General features: G+C 47.5%; 1 protein-coding gene across 3 annotated transcripts in view; it reads left to right on the forward strand.

The window, feature by feature from the left end:
• Dscam (DS cell adhesion molecule) overlaps positions 1 to 20,758 on the forward strand; it is a 549,020-nt gene that overhangs the window by 366,822 nt on the left and 161,440 nt on the right. For all 3 annotated transcript variants that reach the window (XR_010039329.1, XM_063224581.1, XM_063224582.1), the window contains exon 10: positions 3,791 to 3,910. Coding sequence is in view for 2 of the 3 variants with exons in the window: in XM_063224581.1 (XP_063080651.1) it covers positions 3,791 to 3,910 (120 nt within the window). In the remaining variant the exon portion in view is untranslated. The remainder of the gene's footprint in view (positions 1 to 3,790; positions 3,911 to 20,758) is intronic.

Below are 20,758 nucleotides of genomic sequence, written 5' to 3' on the forward strand. Positions count from 1 at the left end.
TGAAGGGGACCCAGCCATGGCGCTTTCCTGAGAGTCCACTTCCCACATGAGGCTCACGGCCAGCAGCAGGACGGGACAGTGAGCTGTCTCCCAGTGACCAGCACAGCTGTGCTGACCATCTCTGCCCCGTGACAGCTGGCCAGCTGTTCCAGTCACTCTGGGCACGTGTGCCCAGCAGGCCTGGACCCAAAGCTGAGGCAACACTGGGTCTCTTGCTGCTTCTCAGCACCATTCAGACAGCGTTGGACATTGCGGTCTGTGAATGCAGACGCTGGCTTCCCAGTACAGCCCGCCACCTGGGTCCTGAGAAAGGGCAGACACATGCCAGGCAAAATAAAATAAAGCCCACAAGAGCATAGCCGAAAATACCAACCGGTGACTCCAGGATTAATTTTCATCTTTAATGGGAAGACAAGCATCTTCCTCATCAGCACCTTGGTGTGATGCACAGCTTGGAAAATGTAGGAGTGGAGAGAATGCATTGGAGACCTTGAAGTTGCCTGTCTTGGGGAGGGCGGCTGGGGTCTCGGAGTGACAAACCATTAATTACAGGAGCAAGTCCACCCCGTACAGGCAAGACGTGTCCTTAGGTGTCCTCAGAAGGCTTCGTAGAGGCCTCCAGTTACATCAGCACGGAAGCAAGTTTTAGTGAGAAGCAGAGATGCAAGAAAATGCTGCGGCTTTAAATTAGGAAGGCAGGGTCCCTTCTGCTGCTGGCCCGATCTCATGACTGGGGACCTGACTGGTTTCTCACAGTCTTCTTCTCCTCTCCTGTAAAATGGAAGCGTGGCTGCTGCCCCCTGAGCCTCAGTTTAATCAGCATCAGCTGGTAGGGCCCTCCCTGGTTTCTGCCCACCTATGGATGGGCAAGGGCGGACAGAGGCTGTCATACCCCGAGGTCAGGCCCTGTGCGGCCGGGGCGAATCCCTTACATCTCCTTACATCAGCTATTTCAGTCATTAAATGGCACGAAGGCTAAGAGTCTCTTTGTGAGATTCAACAGCATCAATAATTTTGGTGGCCATCCACCTAGCAAAGGCCTTTGGATCCATCTTCAGCTGGTGGCAGGTGAAGAACACTGAGCTGCACTCCTGATACACTTCTCCTAGGGAGCTGCCAGAACAACTTCTCCCAGGTAGAAGCTGACCCCAGCACTCCGTGACCGGGTGGGATGCGGTGGATCAGGTTAAGGCCTTCCCAGCACGAGGCCTGGGTGATCTAGGTTCAGAGTTCTCACAGTAACCCCCAAGGTCGCTTTTCTACTGGTCCTTTGTGAGAGCCACTTAGGTACTGAATATCTGGATTCACAAGTCTTCTGTCAGGAGGTGCGAGTGACCTAGAGCACCTGTTTTGCTTTGGAAAGTGCTGGGGTCTGGCAGATTCGTGCATTTAGGAATGCATCACATTTTCCTCAGTGGCATGATATGGTTATAATCAAGTATTCACTATTCTCCCTGTGCCAAAATGTGAACACGCACTTCCTTCTTAGTGTCCATGTGAACCTAGGACAGTGGGGGTGGAGAGCTAGCAGTGGACCCAGGGCACCTACAGGCCACTCCTCCCGGTGTCTGGAACAGCTTGCAGCGAGAGAACGATTCCACGCATGTCAGGGCCGCTTCCATCTGTAACTACCTCAGGCCTGCAGTACATTAATGACTTTTCCCACATCGACCACTTTGATGAGTTTTTAAGTAACATTTCTTTGGATTAGAGCCAAATTGAGGACGTTGTTCCAGAGGAAATGTGGGAGATTGGTTCCCCTGTCTGTTTTGCAAGGGATTGCTCGCTCCTGGCAGAATTTGCAGCCTGGAAGGCAGACAGTAGATGGCTGCAGACTTTCCTGGTGTCCTGGGGATGATTCTAGCATGACACTTGAACATTCTGGCCGACCCTAGAAACTGATTGATGATTTTTATTAGAAGATTTTTTTCTATATAGTCGCTGGCATTTTTCCTAGAAATAATTTCCTCCCTATTTGATAACCATAGCTTATTATCTTGGTTGGACTGTGTTTACATTTCGTTGAATGAGTGCATCCCAGGATACAGTCCCATAAAGGGAAATTGCTCACTACTTAAGCTGTACCCTAAAGGCCACTGGCTCTGTGAGGTACCTGTTTCAGTTGCAAGCTAGGGACTGAATTCATGAGAATGTGTCCGGGTTGGACTTCACCTGCATTTACTGAACTAATCAGCGCTCTCATAGCCCATGACGTCTTCCGGCCAGGATTCTGAGAACTTTTCTGACGTATTTCATTAGATCCTCATAACAGTCCCATGAAATGGTTACTGTAATGATTCCCAATGTATGTATAAGGAAACTGGGGCCAGAAGGCGCAAGGTACCCCATAAAAGTAGAGGAGCCAGGTGCACGGCTATAATCTCAGCACTCAGGAGGCCGAGACAGGAGGATCACTGAGTTCAGGGCCAGCCTGGACTGCATAGCGAGTTCAAGGCCAGCTGTATTACATAGCAAGACCGTGTCTCCAAAAACCACGCAACAGAGCTGGAGGCCAAGCAATGTTATAGGGTCTTAGCCATGGCTCTCACCTGTCCATGTTTAAGGCTTTCTACAAAAAGCTGCCAAGGAAATCCAAAGCGAGTCTCCCCCTCGAGAGGCAGGACAGTGAGGTCCAGCTCTAGATGCTGCTGTGTGGTGGTATCGCCCTCCCTCCTCAGCATGTCATCGTCAATGTGGCCTCTGCTGCAGCCCCCGTCACTGCCACTGGCTCCCAAGCCCCTGGGCAACTCTCAGTCTGTGGGTGGTGTAACAGGAGCTGCCTGCAGCATTTTTCTGTACTGGGCAGGCAGGATCCGCTTTGCCAGGAACTGAGGAAAGGAGGGGAGGAAGGGGGCCCCTGCCAGTGCCCACCTCCTCTCCCCTCACTGGGCAGCTGCACCTGGATGAACCACTCACTTCCTGGGAAATTTTCAGGATTGTGAGCCCTTCCAGTGCTACCTTTCCCAGAAGAATTTGCCCCTGCTCTTTAAGATAAGATTAAAAGTCTGTTAAAATCACTATAGTTTTCCTGGTGGCATCTGCTGTCCCTCGACCGGGTATGTTTTGAGTGCAGCACACGTGGACGATTTAGGAAGGGGTGGACCCTTCCCAGACCACTCAAGATGCACCAGATGGGGGCTGACCACCTCTCCCAGTTTTAAAGAAGTGCACATTGAGGCTTGCTGGTGCCTCTGTTCAGCTGACCTCCACACTGCCGCTTTGGTCCAGCGGTGCTACCCTCAAGGATGCTGGTCAGTGCTGCAGCTTCAGCGGTTTCTGGGCAAAGTTCAGTCCACCGCAGGCTCTTCACCGCTGCTGAGGAACGCTGGTTATTTCTCACAGCCACACAGGACGCTTTGCACAGTTCACAGCCAAGGGGAACACTTGTCCACAATACTTACTATTTGAGAGACGAACGTCTTTTATAGTTTCTTTCACTGTTGGCTGTGACTCTGTTCCGTGGGATGAAGTCCGTGGGATGAAAACCTTCAGTAACACAGATGAAAAACAGAAGACCACGTTCCCTTGGTCTGGTCAAAATCTCACCCTTAAATGACCAGGTTTCCCTGATATGAAATAATCCCTCTGCACAGAAGCCTGTCGATGCAGGGAAGAAAAATTTCCAGCACTAAGCTTGCATCTCTCGGTTTGTCCCAAATTGCAAGTACTGTTTTGTTTTCTGTGTGTGTGATGCAGTGTTTGTATCCAATTGCTCCTTCAAGAGATTCCGTAAACGCAGATCTCTGCTGGGTTGTGTCGTGTCTGAATGACTGTTGCTTTTTCTTTTCAGTTCCTCCCAAGTTCGTGGTTCAGCCCCGGGACCAGGACGGGATTTATGGCAAGGCTGTTATTCTCAATTGCTCGGCTGAGGGCTATCCTGTACCCACCATCGTGTGGAAATTCTCTAAAGGTACGAAATGATGGGTTTGCCTGTTGTCTGTGAGGTTCCAAAGGGCCCTGTCCTTCAGGATGTGCATCTGGAAGAGGATGTGCGTATGGAAGGGGATGGACCTCTCCTGTGTCTGCCTGTGCTCCTCTCTAGCGCCTGGTGGTGCATGGGGTTGTGTCCCCTAAAGGTCTTGGGGAGACCAGGATGGGTCAGGCGTGCTGCTGAGGCAGGCCCTTTGCACACCTGGGGGAACACCGCCCTGGTGTTGGAGTATGATTTGCCTTGTGTTTAGAATGATGAGATTAAGTAGTTTTTAAAGGTAAAATGTAAAAGCGCTTTTTTCAGACATTTACTGTTTACCTGAGTGCAGTGATGGCAAACCTCTTAGTGCTTCCAAAATGCGCACAGCCCGAGGGGGCAGGCGTGTCACACGTTCAACATCACTGCCCCGGGTGTGTGTGGTGCCCACCGTCTCCTTGGGTGCCTACTCCACAGCCATTCTAGGCGGGGCCCCGGCTCCTGGCCGGATGCCTCACACACGCCTGCTCTCTGGGGCCACAGAGACCTTTCCTGTGGGACTCACACTGTGAACACTGTGTCACCAGGAGTGCATGCTGGGGACCCAGTGGACACTAGAAGACCCTGTGTCCTCCCATCCTCTCCAGGGAGGCTCCTCCTGGGCACTCACAAGCATAACAACATTCCCTTCCCTTCTGCAGCCCCTGTGTGTTTCTGAAGTGTGTTTCTGAAGAGTCGAGGGCCAGGTCTACACTGGAGCCAACCCCAACCCTCAGGGCATCTCTGGCTTTTTGTTTGGGGCCATATTTGAAGCCGTGAGTTTATTAAGATGAGGAAGCAGATTCGTGGCACACATTACACATGGCTTCTGCCTGTGACACATTTCACCTTAGAAATGTCTTCCCTCCCACGCACCTTCCTCGAAATGGTTTGAAAGCTTCCATCAGGCGGCATCCCCTGGCTCTTTCCCAGGGATCCCCAGTACTTTGCTCCACAGTGGACACCACTGCAGTGGCCACCTCCAGGGCCTGGTGAGGGCATGTGTGCAGGTTGCTTTGGGGGAGAACAGCAAGGCACTAACTCGGCTGCACACATGGCCCGAGATCTGTCCTGGCCGAGAGTACCTGGGTCCCCAGGGGTGTGAGTGGCATGAGCGGGCATGAGCAAGTGTGTGTGCCCACACCCAGCCTCACGAGAGAAGAGCTTTCACTGTGAGCTGCCCACTCTGCTGGGCAGCAGTGGTCCCCGTTTCATTTATGTATTGAAAATACTAACGGCATTAGGTGTTTCTCCCTGTGTTTACCAAGCAGGTCCATTTCTCCTCAGGAGATTTCTCATTCCTGTCACCTGCACACTTCCCTGTGTGCCTTACTGGTGTGGAAGGGCTCTGTTCAGATCAGAGTGTCCCTGGGTCATGGGTGGTTAAGGCCCTTTACCCTGTCCGGTTCTGCATCACAAACTATCTACCATAGCTTTCCCTCTAAACTTCAAATCATCAAGGACAGAATTAAAGCTTTAAAAGAAACTTATTTCCCATTTAATAACATGAAAGACAACCAAAGAGCTGGGAATCTGTTTTGGCTGGCCTCTCGGGTCTGTCCCCCACAAATTACATATTTATAGTTACACATATTATAAATATTTTTTAAAAACTTGATCATACGATTGATCCTGGCTTTATAGACCAGGGACTCTCCACAGTTTCCATCTGAATCATGGCAACAGTTTTCTGGGGCCATCTCACTACCTGATGTTTTTCCATGTCTTTCTTCCGTGTTTCTTATAGTCCCTTTGCTAGTCCTGGTATCCTTTCAAATGTTTGCACATGAGGAAGGTCTGTGTCTCCAGAAAGAGGCTGATTCCTGCAGATAGCTGATTCCACACTTCGCCCGCACCTCCGATTCTCAGGTGCTCTTGCCCCACTCTGTCCTTGTGTGCAGTGTTAGCACAGATTCGGGGCTCGCCCCCACTGTCCAGACTCAGCCAAGGCTCCTAACCCGGCCACTCTCCTTTGCATTTCTGTGCCCGCCCTTGTTTGGTAGACACAGCCAGCTGCCCATTCGCCTCTTACAGTTGGAGTGTTAGCTATTTCCTAGTTTCACAGGAAATACAGTTTGAATTTTTAGTGTTCTTTCTCCCATTTACTTTTTGATGCTTCCCAGGAAGAGAGAGAGAAGTGCTGGCTTCCACTTCCGTTTTCAAACCCTGAATCTTATCCCTTAAATATAAAGCTGCACTAAAATTCAGGATTTATTTGAGAGAAGGCACTGACATACGGATCTAAGAGAAGGAGCAGGAGTGGGGTGCATCCCAGTGACACAGTGCTGGCCCTTCACACCTGTGGTTCAGGGTTCCATTCCCAGCCCCACGAAACAAAAGCAGTGAAGCCTCACTGAGAAAGAGCAGAGGTTGCCAGTTAGCACGTGGGCTGAGTGTTCAGACCCCTGCCGCAGCACTGTCCCCCTGGTCCCTGTGCACAGCTCCTGACCCCACATGAACCGCAGTCTCTTCCATGCAGCGTGTGACAGTGTGACAGTGCAGCGAGATGGCTCCGAGAGAGGCTTCCTTACAGCCATCTCTGGGAGTCAGTCAACACATGTTACCTGCTGCTGTCATTGTCAGCCTCATAACGTCCATGGCTGGACAGTTGTCCTATAGCCATAAGCGAATTGCCCAACCTTCTCCCACTAACTCAAAGTGCGGTGTAGTCTGTGACCGCGTGTGAATGCGGAGTCTGATTTACATCCTCTCTCTCTGATACTGAACCGCCCGTTCCAGCTCCAGCATCAGGCTCAGGTGTTTTCTTCCTGGTAATGTTTCGATACTTGGCTTGACAGCCTCCCTTCACCGAGTTCCTGTTTCTAAAACATCTTAGCATTTTGCTATGGGCTGTTGTTGTTTGATTCCTCTAGGTGAGTAGTTTGAAGGAAATTTTTATCACATTTCTAAAAGCTTGCTCTGGAAAAGTCAGAGGGTTCTAAATGGAAAGCCAAACTAGAGAACACTGAAGTCTTCGGAATATCTAGACTTCCCACCAGCACCACTGGCAGCCTCTCCGCTTCCAAATCTCCTTCTGTTGTGTCCACTAATCATGTCATCACCTTTCCCTTCTGCAGTAGGAAGTGGCTCTGTGCCAGGGACCATCTAGTCTTCTTTGATCCTCTGGTTTCTGCATGGAAAGGTGTTGACTTGGGCCCTGTCTGGTGATCCTCCAGTGTGACCACAGCTCTCTTCTCCTAGCATGGTGGGGCACTGTCCACTGCCCAGGGGGCACCGCTGGGATGAGGTCCTCCCTTCCCTGCCTGCTCTCTCTAGATGGGCCACCTCCCCATGGCCCCTGCCCCGTCTGCACACACTCTTCCTGCTCTTAGGCACCGTGCAGGCACACAAGACCCTAGCTTCCCTCTCTCCACCTTTCCCTGGGCGCTCCATAGCGTCTGTCATATTTTTGTACAAAAAGTTTTGCCTTCTTCTGTCCTTGATGCTTGAGCTAGGGGCACTGCCCCTAGATGAACAGTTGAAAGTCAGTGGTTTTTGTCTCAGAAATTATAGCTGACCAGGGCCCTGGTTATTCCCTGCTACCAGCCCCCAATCCTCCCCTTGTGCTTCCCATCACCCACTTGTTGGACCCCTTCTCACAGAGACTCCTGGGACACAGACTTGATTCTTTGGTTGAGAAACTTACTAAAATAAAACTGGAAACTGACAAGAGTTGCCTGGGGGTGTCCATGGAAGCTGCGTGATTCCAGATGGGAAGCAAATGCTGTGCTCAGTAAACCAGGCTAGGAGGCCCAGGTGACTCTCCCTGGAGTCGCCTCCTACTTCTTCAGCTTCCATGGCACAGCTGCCTTGGGCCTCCCCACACCTTCTAGCCCAGGGCCCAGGTGGCATCCCTAGGGCCTCCATCATCCTCCAAGCCCGAGTGTCAGGACAGCCTGAAGAACACACAGGAGGGGATGTGTCCAGGTTCCCTGAGAGAGATAACTCTAGGGCATGATTTCTACCAGCACATCACCAGAACCAGACCATCGCTGAGAGGACCAAGGCCCTCCTCGGGGGGCCAGTGCAGCTCGCCCTGCAGACTGCTTGCTGTCTGTTCAGAAAACAGGTCTGGAAAAGGCAAATGATGAAGAGGAGAAAATCCTTCCTTAAATGAATTTTTTCTCTTGCCCTCTTTGGTGACCTGTGGCCTCGTATGGGGTAACTCACTGGGAACTGGCTTCCCACGGCCTGGGCAAGATTACCCATGGTTTTCCGGTCCTTCAGAGTTCACCTATTCTTGTAGAAGGATTTCCTTGGCTCCTATGTGCAGCACATGATGGCTGCACTCCTCCAGGGGTGTTGGATCATGTCCTTAAAACGCCTTCGCTCCCATTCCTCCATCTGCAGGTGCCCTTCCCCTCCCACTCTCTGAAGATCTGTATCTCTGATTCCTGTTATCTATTTCCATTTTGCTCTTTATTCATGTTTGGTTCTATGACATGCAAGAGAGAAAAAGAAAGAAAAAACAGAAAGAAAAGAGGCCTGTCTTGCAGGCATGGGGCGATGCTGAAGAGGGGGAAGCATTGTCTGGAAGCCTCAGGAAGAAATCAGGGGCTTCATTTGGAATTTGACAGAGGGCGGAGTTAAAGGGGAGGGCAGAGTGACGTATTGACAGATGATTGGAGGGACGTTGGTGGGCGTGGAAAACAGTTTTAACTTTCAGGTTCCAGAATGCAGGGAAGCTCTGTCCAGCGCCAAATACTTGGGGTTTCTCATCTAAGGGAAACCATGTAGTATTGAGCTTCTGTGTCTGATTTACCTCGCTTAACATTGTGGTCCCCAGGTGCGTCCTTTCCCTACAGATGACTCGGGCGTGCCCTTCTTTCTGGCAGAGTGGTCCTCTGCACTGTGTAGACGCCACACTGGCTACCCATTCACTGTTGATGGACGTGGAGCTCACGTCCAGGATGTAGCTGTTGGGAGCTGCGCTGCTGTGAACATGGTTGGCGTGTGTAACTGGAATACGATGCCTCTTCCTCCTTAGGGGAGAGCCCAGAACGGAAGAGTGGTGGGATGGACCGTTAGGTCTTTGGGGAGCCTCCCTGCTGGCTCAGTTCCACCAGCAGTGCAGAAGATCTCCGTTTCCTCACAGCCTCACTTGCTGTTATTTGATTTCTGAACAATGGGCGTGCCTTCTGGAGTGGCATGGAATCTCCGCGTTGCTTTGATTTGCGTTTCTCTAACAGCCACCAATGCTGAACACTTTTTCACGTGTTTATTGACTTTGTACTTCTGGGGTATCTATTCATTTCTGCTGTCAGCTTTTTGGTTGGTCTTTTATTTTAGGGAGTCTAGTGTTTGTTTTGTGTATTCCTTCACCTTGCAGTCCGGCCCCCTTAGAAGTCTCATTCTGAGCCCAACCATGGCCCTGAGCATCTCTCAGTTCCCGAGTCTAAGTGATGCTAAAGCCTTGCGTCTTTACTGACATTCGGACCTTCAGTGTCGGCTCCATAACCTTTAGTTTGGATGTGTCCCGTCCACGTCCCCGTTTCAGAACCTAGTCTCTGCCCTGTTCCTGAGTATGTTCCTTGCCAAGTCGCTCTAATACTGGTCTTGCCCTACACTTTCTAGTGAATATTCCAGAATCAAACTTCCAGTCAGCTGGATCCATTGCTAGGGCAGAAGCCTCACAGCAGCCGGGCATGGTGGATGAAAGCTGTTTGCTGTCTGGGTGCCCACAGCAGAGAAAAGAGGAAGACAGACTGGCCCCTTCCTTCTCTCATTTGTGTTCAGTCCAAACCCTCAGGTTAAGGGGGGATGGTGCCACCCACATTCAGGGCGTGTCTCCCCTCAATTTGCTGTCCCACATGCCAATCATTTCTGGAACTACCTCAAAGATACATCCGGAAGTGTGTTTTGCTGCTATCCCAGGTGTTTGCCAGTCCAATAGAGTTAACAACCGACATTAACTGATATGGGCGCCTCTGAGCGATGCTCACAGGATCCCCGCGATCCCTCGAGGCCTTCCCAGCAGTACCTGCTCCACCCTCAGGTACCAGTGTGGGCGGGCTGTGAGGACCGAGATACTGCCCAGTGGGCTTTGTCTCCTCTCAAGCCAACGTTATGATATGAACCCTGAATTAACCCAGGGAGAGAGCTCCAAGAATCCCAGAAAGGACACAAAGATGACGTCTTGCCATAGCCTAAGTGGTAGAAATCAACCCAGCCTCATATTTCAGACCGGGTCCCCGTGCACAAGAAAGCAGCCACCTGTCCCCAGGTAGGGATGGTGGCCTCTCTAAGCAATACTGAGTTCTTGTGAAAGCATAGTCAGCAGAACTGGGAAGAGAGCATTTGACATATGATTTTATTTTCTTCTTTTAATGGTAGTTGAGTTTATCAGAGGTGGAAACCTTCTGCCTTCCTCTGTACTTACATACATAGAATCCCGGTGGCGGGAGCTGCCATGGGTTTCTGGGGAAGAAGAGGCCTGTGGCAGGTACCCCATCCGGTGTGGGGTTGCCTGCTCATGAGCCCTGGTGCCAATCTGACCCTGCTTTCCTTTCTTTTCCCTGTTCTCCCATCCTTCCTCTTTCTCATTGCTTTCCCTAGGAACTTTCCAGCAATCTTGCATACTGGCAGCCATACTGCCTGTGGGGGTGGGGGTATTTGAAGAGCCATTGGTCCAGGGAGAACTGAAGACCTTGAATGAACAGTTTAGGGGCTCCCCACCCCCAGTGCTAAGCCATGTGACTGAGCCACCTCTGCTCCCTCCACTGTCCCAGGTCACATTGCCCAGTGCTGAGTCAGGCTGGTCCACTGTCCACTTGTCTGATAACTGGAAAAAGGACCAGTGCTCTTTTGCTGATAAAACACGATTCTTTCCCATTGGACCCGGAATTATAATCAGACTCCACAGGTAGGTTTCTGCAGCAGAGATGTAAAGGAATTCAGGGGAGATGGCTGAACCGCACAGTGAATGTAACTGTGCAAATTTTCCAAAGAGATCAGCGGATGCTATCCCAGTTAGTGTGTAGTCTTTTATCAAGGATGGGTTAGATACACAGAATCTGAGGCATACAGAATTCATCAAGGATGGGACAAAGAAAGCTTCCTTTGAGGTGCGGAGATGGAGTGTGTGAAAACCTGAGAATCTGCCCCATCATGGCAGCAGCTGTGGGCTAGCCTAGAGCATGGCTAGTGGAAGTTCTGCTGGAAGCTGACTAGTAACCCTGCTAATTAGCATCTGCCATGAGCCCTGTGCTGCCTCCAAAGAATATTATGGCTTCTTCTTCCTCGTTCCTTCTAAGCTGCTTTTACTGTCTTCACTGGGAGGTATAAGCCAGAAGCTGGTGAACAGAAGAGCCCGGAAGTGTAGTTGTCAGGCTTCTAGCCTTGGCATTTAGAAAGGAGGTAACAGTGCTGGATATCAAGACAGCCTGAGACACAAACTGAAGATAAACCATCACAGCAGGTGTTGTACGATGGAAGTGTCTCTTCTTGGCTTGCAAACAGCTCTTCAGCTTGCAGCGAAACCACTACCTCAGGACTGTGCCTCTGTCCCCTTCTTGTTTCTTTTTTGTGACCCAGAACTTCTCAGCCAGGCTGCACTGAGCAGGGTCCACTGCCAGCAGCAAATCTAAACAGGGCAGCTGTTGTTGCTTTTAGACTCACTTTCTTCTCACCTTCATCCCTTAGCTTTGCCCCCAGTCTTTCCCTGTAACCCACCAACTAGAGCAGGAAAATCTTAGCACCGAAGAAGCTGACCCAACCAGCCATTAGCAAAGCGCTGCTCTGCCCATGAGATGCAGAGGACGGTGGCTCTGATTTCTCCGTGAGAAGGAAGGCTACCTGCAGCCTTACCATTTGAGTGCACCCCAGGGTTTGGAGGGATTCGCTCACCAATATCCTGTTGTACCTCAAATCAACCTTATTTGTCCTGCAAGGGGGACACTGACCGCACTCACTGCCCACGTCTGTCCAGTCCTACATGTAAACATTCACACTTTCATGCGATCTCACTTCCCCTGATAGAAACAGCAGTTCTGTGTTACATGCCAATGCATCGCTCTCATTTCATATACGGTGAGATTTGGGGGTGCAGGAGTGAGCCACTTACTCAAAGGCGCAATTAGCTTGGATGTATTGGAACCTAAATCCTTTCACTCTTAGCCAAGATGATAATTACCTGCCGGGGAAAGGGAAAATGAACCAGTCAGCTTATCTGCTGCTGTCTTCACTGTGGGTTCCCCTGTCCTCCTCAGCTAAACACTGTCCCTACATCAGTACCCCTGGTACACAGCTGGACACCTTTTTAACAGGACAGAGGAGTCACCCAGCAGTAAGTGGCCAGTCAGGCAGACACTCAGTATGTGCTCACTGAGCACCTTAGTGTGCATTTCCTCGTAAGAGAGCGCGGAAATCGTCCCCGCTTGACCTCAGGTAACTGCAGAAAACTTACAGCTGTTTAATTCACGGCTGCTGCTTTCTGCACTGGATCTCCTGGTGGATTATCCGGAGTATTTACCTGATGCTAAGGAGATGATAAGATTTGCATATTGCACACACTGGGTTAAATTTTACTCCTTCAAATCATGATGAAGCAAAGCAGGTGACCAATAATTCTTTGGAACCACGGTGAAGTCCCCATCCCTTGCCTTTGGTGAGCACCCAGCCCTGGACCTGTGGTCCCCAAGGAGGAGGCGTGGTTGGCAGAGTGTTACATGTTACTCCACTCAGAAAGCGTGACCAGATTTACTGAGGCCGCTGCCTTTCATCTTAGCCCCCTTTTTCTGATACAAACAAGGTTTCATATTTCCAGGTGCACTGATGCTCTATGTCTTGTTAGGTCCTGGTGATAATTATCGGTCTTATCTCAGGCCGGTTAAGTTCCGATGGATCGTCCTCTTGTGCTATTTAATCAAGACACTCTAGCGATGTCATTGTTGTGTTTTAATTCTTTACTATAAATGTTTCATCCATTAAAAATTATTTTCCTGGTGAATATTCTCTGGGAAAAGAAAAACATACATGGTATTGTCGACAGGTCTGTCTCTTTTGCAAAGTTTCCCAGTGTTTCACTAAATATTCAGTTGTTTTAACAAATTTTTATGGATTTGAAAATCACATACCACTTGAGAGTTCCTGACTTTTAATCTCACGAGCATATTTTTAAAATTCTGTATTCGTGGTGTGTGTGTTAGACTGCACGAACCCTCACCTGCAGTCCACAGGGAGAGAGAAGCCAGTATTAACAGATTTTCAAAATGTGGACCAAATTTAAGCACTTCAGTAAAAGTCATAGGGATTTTCCTTCACTTATGGGTTCCAGCAAACTCCTTTATCCTTACACTAAAGAGCATTTTCTCCATAAGAACTAACTCAATCATTTACAAAACCAAATCCTTTAGGGTATAACCTACTTTTATAAAAGAAAAGATGTATAATGATGCCCACATGTGAAAGGCAACTGATAATATTCAACATCCAATTCTGATTAAAACAACACAATGTCTTTAAAAAGTTCTTTAAAGTAAAGTATGTAAACACTTTATTAAATTCAAAGTTCTTTGGAATATTAGGGAGAAAACAGAGCCTTGTAGAAAGACGGGCAATGGACCTAAATGGGCTGTTTATTAACAATAAGTAAAAATAGCCAATAAATTAATTCAAAGGCACCTCTAAATTGTCTATAAGCAAAAATACAAAGCACTCAATCTGTGAATTAAAATTACCTTATCTGTATATTGGTGAAGATTTAAATGATTAATAATGTACATGTGTGATATATCAGCCCTTAGCCCCAGCGGCAATGCAGCCCTGATGCAGCCCTGGTGCAGAAGAGGTCACACGTTGCCTAGCGAATTGTTGATCAGTATTTGCCATCCTTCCCCTGTACATCACCTTTGGTGGGAACTACATGCCCAGGGTCAGCCTGGCAGGCTACCTGCCTCTGTGCCCCCTCCATCGCTAGCCTGAGTGAGATGTTTTCACCACGGTCCCTAAGATAGAGTTGCATAAGTAGAAAATGGTTAAATAGTTAGAAGCAAAGCATTGTAAATAAGGAGGGAAAGAAAAGTTGAAGGGGAGGGGAATGAGAAAAAAGAGTCACAATGTGTCGTGGACAGGTACAGAATCTCCATGATGAACGTGATCACTATGTGCCGTACCAAAAAAATTAATTTAAAAAACAAATGTAAGCCATAAAGAAAAATTAGAAACAGAATTTCAACCACAACCTTAGCACAGTAATATGTGCCTACTGTGTGTCATGCCCAGTTCCAGAGTGTCCACCCGTGAAGGAGGTCCTGTTACCATCCCCATTTCAGGGCCACGAAGGCGAAGGTTATGCACTCACCTGATTCCTCCAGGGTATGGCATGGGTGACCACTTGCTGCAGGACAAATTACCCCAAAATGTAGCAGCTTAAAATAATACTCAACTGCCATGACCCTGTTTCTGTGGGCCTTGGGTTGGGCTCAGGGTCCCTGCCCACACTGGGGTCTAGGTGTTGGCTGGGGTGCAGTCACCCTCAGGGTTCCTGGAGGAGGTCTCCCACGAGCCCTTCCTTGGACAGCTGGCAGCATTACTCAGGGTCCCACAGTTCCCGGCCGCAGGGTGCCCTCAGAGCTTTGAGGGACCTTCTCCAGTGGTTACTACAGGGCAGCGAGCAGGAGAGGAGCCGGCAGGAGGGGAACCAGAGGGTACAGTCTTCGGTGCCCCAAGCTAATTGCTAAGTGCCAGTCTCTGTAATTAAACAAAAAATTTCATCTGTGCAAAACAGAGGATTTTTATAAGTGCCTAGAAGAATATCAGGAACTCTTTCATCCCCCAGAGGATGGGATTGAAATCGTAGAGAGAAAAAGAAGGCATTCTCCTTTCTTACTTTTTAACTGTATGTTTTAAAATGTCATTAATCCATGCGTGCAGCCCTTCGTGGAGCTGACTGTGAGGGGACATCTTAAATCTCCCTTTCGTCTCCTCCCCTCTCTGCCACCTGCTTCCTCTGCCGTGGTCCCCTCTCCATCTGAGAAGCTCTGCTCTCAGCTCCCCATCGTCTCTCTCTTCTTGCACTCTTTATTTATGTTAGGCTTCTCATCCAAGAGGTGCCTGTGGTGTTTAAGCATGTGAGTCTGATTCACTTCACCCAACCTCACGCCTCAAAACGCTCCATTTCCCAAAAAATTACTCTAACGCACACTTCTTTATGAGCTTTCCGTGCTGAGTAAATACCACTTTTATCTATTAGCCTGTTGATGGCCATGTAGGCAGCGTCTGAGACTGAGCTGTTGTGAGCTGTGCTGCTGTAAACCTGGGTGTGCATGATGTGTGCATGGGTGTGTGTCACTGTCCCATGGCATCTTGGCTCCTTTGGGAACTGACAGTATTCATGGTATTGGTTTTCCGAGGAAGCTCCACAGTGATTTCCCTACTAGTCATCCTGACTTAGGTCCCATCAGCGATGGAGGACCATTCTCTTTCCCCCTCAGGCCTCTCAGCATTGGTCCCTTGGGTTCTTGGTGCTGGCCGTTCTTCCTGGAGGGAGATGGAGTCTCGGGGTGTTTATGTTGGCATGTCTTTAGTGGCTGGAGACGCTGGACCTTCCCTCACATATTTATTGGCTGTTTGTATGTCTGTGAGGCATCTTACTTGTTTCAGTGGCCTGTTTTTTGTTTGCATCTTTTATTTCGGGGTTCTAATTTTCTGAATTCTTTATATAATCTAGAAGTCAGTCCTCCAGCTGAGGAGTAGCGGGCAAGTTTCTTTCCCATTCTGAAGGCTGCCTCTTCCCTCTGCGGGTTCTGCTGTGCTGAGCTTTCTAATTTGATGTGGCCCCACTTGTTGATTCTTGATTTTGTTTCCTGAGCTGCTGGGATTCTGTCCAGGGGGTCCTTGCTCATGCCTAGGACAGCAAGACTGTTACCTAGTTTATTTTCCAACAGATTGTGTTTCTGGTTTAACATTCAGAACCTTAATCCATTTTGATTTTAGTTCAGTGCACGATGAGGGATGAGAGTCTAGATTCAGCCTTCTGCCTGCGAATATCAGTTCTGCGATTCTGCACAGGACTGTTGTGCTTTAAACCCCCGGAGGGAAGCCCTAGTTGCTAAAGCTTTTATTCACTCATTAGTTTTCAAAAGCATAATGTTTCATTTATGCGTCCATTCAGGATCAAGCATTTAACAAGAACTTTCGAGCTTTCCTATCAGCTCTGCACCAATCTATATTGTTTGTGTTCCTAGCATAATTTTTCATTTTACACATTGTGCCCATTTCTCTGCTCATCAGGAATGAAAATCAGCATGGTTTTATTCACTCAGTACCATTTTATAAAATGTTCACAGCTAACCCTAAGGAGAGCAACATATTAAAATGATAATAAATATTAAGTTTTTAAATTTTTTCATTTCCAATTTTGAGTTCCTTGTAAATAAGAAAACTTTTTTAAAAATTGTCTATTTATATGGCCAGGAGTGGTGGAATGCACCTGTGATTCCAGCACTCCAGGAGGCTGAGGCAGGAAGATTGCAGAGTTGGAGCCAGTATGGGCCACTTAATGTCTTCGAGAGACCCTGTCTCAAAATAAAAAATAAAGTTTAAAAAAGGGCTGTAAGTGTGGCTCAGGGCAGAGATCTGATTCAATCCTCATCTCTGCAAAATACGTAAATAGATACAGTCTGCTTAGAATTGTTTCGTAATAGTTTATTCCTTAGGTGTGTAACAAAGAACAGATCAAATAAATGTGGCCCATAATGTTCTTCCTTACACCTTCAGGCTCCCCTGACCTTAGCCCTCCTCCGCACGTCCTTCAGCCAGGTGGAAGCCTGTGCTGACCACAGTTGTTTTACAACTGAGCCTTTGGATCACAAGCACACTGCTGGGCTACGTATTTTCTGTGTATGGTTTCAAGCTTGTTTGTGAGGTGAGTGGGCCTCTAAGGGACCATCTGGCTAGATAAGTATGCAATCATCATCCTCCAGCACCATCAGAAAATGGTTTCTAACCTCTAGCTGACAATATTGGGTGTTTCCATCCCTGAACATGGAATACCTCTGTGCGTGTTAGATCTTCTTTAATTCTTCTCAACTTTGGTGAATTAGCATTGCATCTATTTAATTAAACTTATCCTAAATATTTCATGTTTTCATGCAAATATATAGTCCTTTTAACTTCAATTTCAGATTGCCAGTTCTTAATATCTATGAATAAAATCGACTGATTTTTATATACTTAAAAATCATGACTTTGCTAAATGTAGTTTATTGTTATGGTAAGTGTTTGTCATTTTTCCTCATATCATCAGTGTAATCATGTTATCTCTGAGTAAAGACAGTTATCTTCTTTTCCAACCCATGCTCATTTATTTATTTTTATTTTTATTTTGTTGTGATCTTCAAAACAGTGTTAAATAAGAAGGGTGGCACTGAGCACCCTTCTGTCTTCCATAATCTTTGTAGAAAATCCTTCATTCTTTCACAACGGAGCGTGACATTAGTTGGCGGGTACTGAATCCTTTTCATCTTGGAATTTCATTCCACCCTCGTTTTCTCTGTGGTTTTATCATGAATGATTGTTAAATTATGTCAAACATCTAATTTTTCTCTTGTAGCCATTGAGATGATTATGTTGTGTTTAGGTTTTGGTCTGTTGATGAGGTGAATTTCATTGATGAATTTTAAAATTTAAGCCAACCTTACATTCATAGGAAATTCTATTGATCTCTGTATATTCTTCATCTTATATATTGGTGAACTTCGTGCAGTGATTTTGGGGTAAGGATCTTTATATCTGTGTTCACTAGGGCCATTGGTCTGTGAATCTCTTTTTTATGAGTTTTTTTTTTTTTGGTCTGACTGTGGTATTGGAACCATACTGACCTCATAGAATTATTTCAAATCTTCTTTCTTGTGCTTCCTGAGAGCTCTGTATAAAACTAGTTTATATTTTCTTGAATGTGGGGTACAATTTGTTAATAGCTAACAATTTCTGTCTTTTTTTCTTCTTGATCAATTCAGCTAGAAATCTATTATGCTGTTTTTTGCAAATAACAAATTTTTGGCTGTACTGATTTTTTTGTTTGCTTCCATTGACTTCGGTTTTCTTCCTTTTCCTTCTAGTTTGCATCCCAGTTGTTCTTCCTGTGATGCCTTCTCCCAGTGCCTAGAATGCGTGGACCGGTTTATAGTTTATTTCCATTTCCAACACAGGCATTTCAAGCTGGAGTCTTACACTCAGGCATTAAGCTACATTCCACACATCCAGATGCTGATTTTTCATTTTTATTCAACTCAGAATGTTTTAAAAGTATTTCTAGTGATTTCTTCTTTGACTTAGGAGTTGTTTGGAAGTGATTTCTTTAATTTTCAAATATTTGGAGCTTTTCCAGATATATTTCTATTACTGATCTCAATTTTATCTTCCAGTAAAAATAAAATATACCTTGCATAATTTTCAACTTTCAGTGTCTACTAAGATTCATAATGTAGCTCCGAGTCTGGTATATGTTATTTGCTGTCTTCATCTCCTCACGCTGCTATAACAACTCACTCTAGATACAGCCCACAAACTTGCTTCTCACATTCCGGAGGCTGAAAATCTGACATCACAGGGCAGCAGGAAGAGGTGCCAGCTGGAGCCTCCTTCCATGCTGTGGAGTGTTGACTTTCTGTTGTGTTTTCACATGGTAGAAAGGTGGCAAGAGATCTCTCTGGGGTGCTTTTCACAAGGGCACCAATCTGATTCCTGAGGGGTCCACCCTCACAGCTCAACCACCCTCCAAAGGCGTTACCTCCAAATACCATCTCAATGGGCATCCCAACCTGTGAATTTAGGGGGTGCACAGATACCACTTCTATTGCAGTGATGCTTCCATGGGCACTTGAAACTTTAAAAAGTTCATATATACATTAATCCTCTAGATCTTGTGTTATCTCTACACATGTATAATATATATTCTGCCATTGTTGAGTGTAAAATATCATTAGTATACTTAAGTCAAGTCTCTTTTTACTAGTATTAAAGTCTTCTGTGTTTTATGCATTATTTCTTCTGCCCTCTCTTTGTCTTCTCTCCTGAGGTTGTAATTATTCCCTAGTAGAACATTCGGTATTGTTTCAGGACTCTGGGGTGATCTGTTCCTCTCTTCTCCCCCTTTTATTTCACTAATTTCTGCTGACCTCATTCGGTCCTCTACGGTGTTCAGTCTGCTAATAAAGCTTTTTAATAAATTGTTTATAGCTAACATTTCTTATTTGCTTTCCTCAAAGCCCACAACTTGAACAGAGCTAGAAAGCCTTATTTTGAGGTATGGTTAGAGTTCCTGGTTGGCTGGCCCCAGGGCAGAAATGGCATGGTAGAGGGGACTGGCAATCAGGAAGCAGAGAGAGAGAGCAAGAGAAGGGAGGAGCCTCGAGGAGACGCCCCTCTCCGGGCCACGCCCCATGACCACCCCTGCTCCCCAGACCCCTCCCAACAGCACACTTAGCTCCACAGTCCTGAGTGCTGAGCGCAGTGCCGGTGACCAGTCACCCTCCCAAAGTCCCACCCCTGAGTACAGGAAGCTGAGGGGCACAGCCCACACCAAAATCGTAGTTAATACTGTGTTGTTGATCCTATTGTTCTGTATCTGTTTCTTTTTTATTTCATCTGAATGCCTTCATGTGTTCATGCATATTGATCATAGTGATTATGAACCCTCTGCCCAGTATTCTAGCTTTTCCTTATAGGGATCTGTTGGGTTTTTATGTTTTCTCTGCCGCCCCCCCCTCCCCCGCCGTGCCCACTTTTCTTGTGTGTGTCTCATAATTTTCTACTGAACTCTGGTCATTGTGTGTGAAAAAGAAGAGCAAAGAGCCAGGCATGGCAGCGCGTGCCTGCAATCCAGCACTGTCAGAAACTGAGGCAGGAAAGCCACAAGCTCAAGCCCAGTCCTGGCCACTTGGTGACAGGGACCTTGTATCAAAATAAAACAGAAAACACAAGAGGAATGTGGCTTGGTGTGAAGGTTGTGGGCTCAATTCTCAGCATTAAGGAGGACAGAGAAGGAGAGGGAAGGGGGCGGAGGGGCGGAGGAAGACGGAGAAGAATTATAGACTGCACCAAGTTGCAGTTATTGCAGTTCTGTTTTTCACCTGAGTGTGTGCCCTGATTTCTTCCCTCTGTCGAGGGCCAAAGGGGATTACTTTATGTAGCTCACACCCCTTTTCAAGTTTACCAGTTGTCTGTGGCTCCAAATTTCTGATTTAAATAAAGAAAAATGTAATTTTACAGATTAGCAGTTTTTCCTTGCAGGAGTGAGGAAAGCACTTTTTTCTCACTCTCTGCAGCCTTAGCAAACAGGATGCCTCTGCTGTTACTCAGGGAGGAAGTTCTCTGAGGTTCAGTGATGCCTCTGCCTTGACTCAAGGAAGGCATGGCCACAGTCTGTCGCCTAGAGCTCCAGAGCCACCAGGCTGCATGTTATTGGCTGGGTGCAGAGCAGGGAAGACCCTCCCTCCTCCTGTCAGTGTCCTCCCTGGACAGAAGGCCCATGCAACAGCTGGCCTGTCCTGCAGCTTCTCCCAGCACCTGCCTCAGTAAAATGCTGTCTTTTCAGAAGAGTTTCACCCGCATGTTATCTTGGTTCTCTCCCCTCTGTGATGTCAGCGTGTCCGATTTGTGCCATCCTCTTGCTGCCTGGGAGCCCGGGGAGAAAGGTGCAGGGCTAGCTCTGCACTGTTCGTGCAGCGGCCTGACACACTTAGGTAAACAACGTTAGTGACATCAACAGTGTCCAGCGTCTCTGCACTGGAATGCAAACCCGTGCAGGGGGAAATCTGCAGTTCCCACATGCTCTTCGTGGCCTCACTCATGTGCCCAAGCTAAGACTTC

The sequence above is a fragment of the Cavia porcellus genome, unplaced genomic scaffold (genome assembly GCF_034190915.1).
Source record: "Cavia porcellus strain 051 isolate PalLab524CR breed Dunkin Hartley unplaced genomic scaffold, mCavPor4.1 scaffold_15, whole genome shotgun sequence".
Taxonomy (NCBI): domain Eukaryota; kingdom Metazoa; phylum Chordata; class Mammalia; order Rodentia; family Caviidae; genus Cavia; species Cavia porcellus.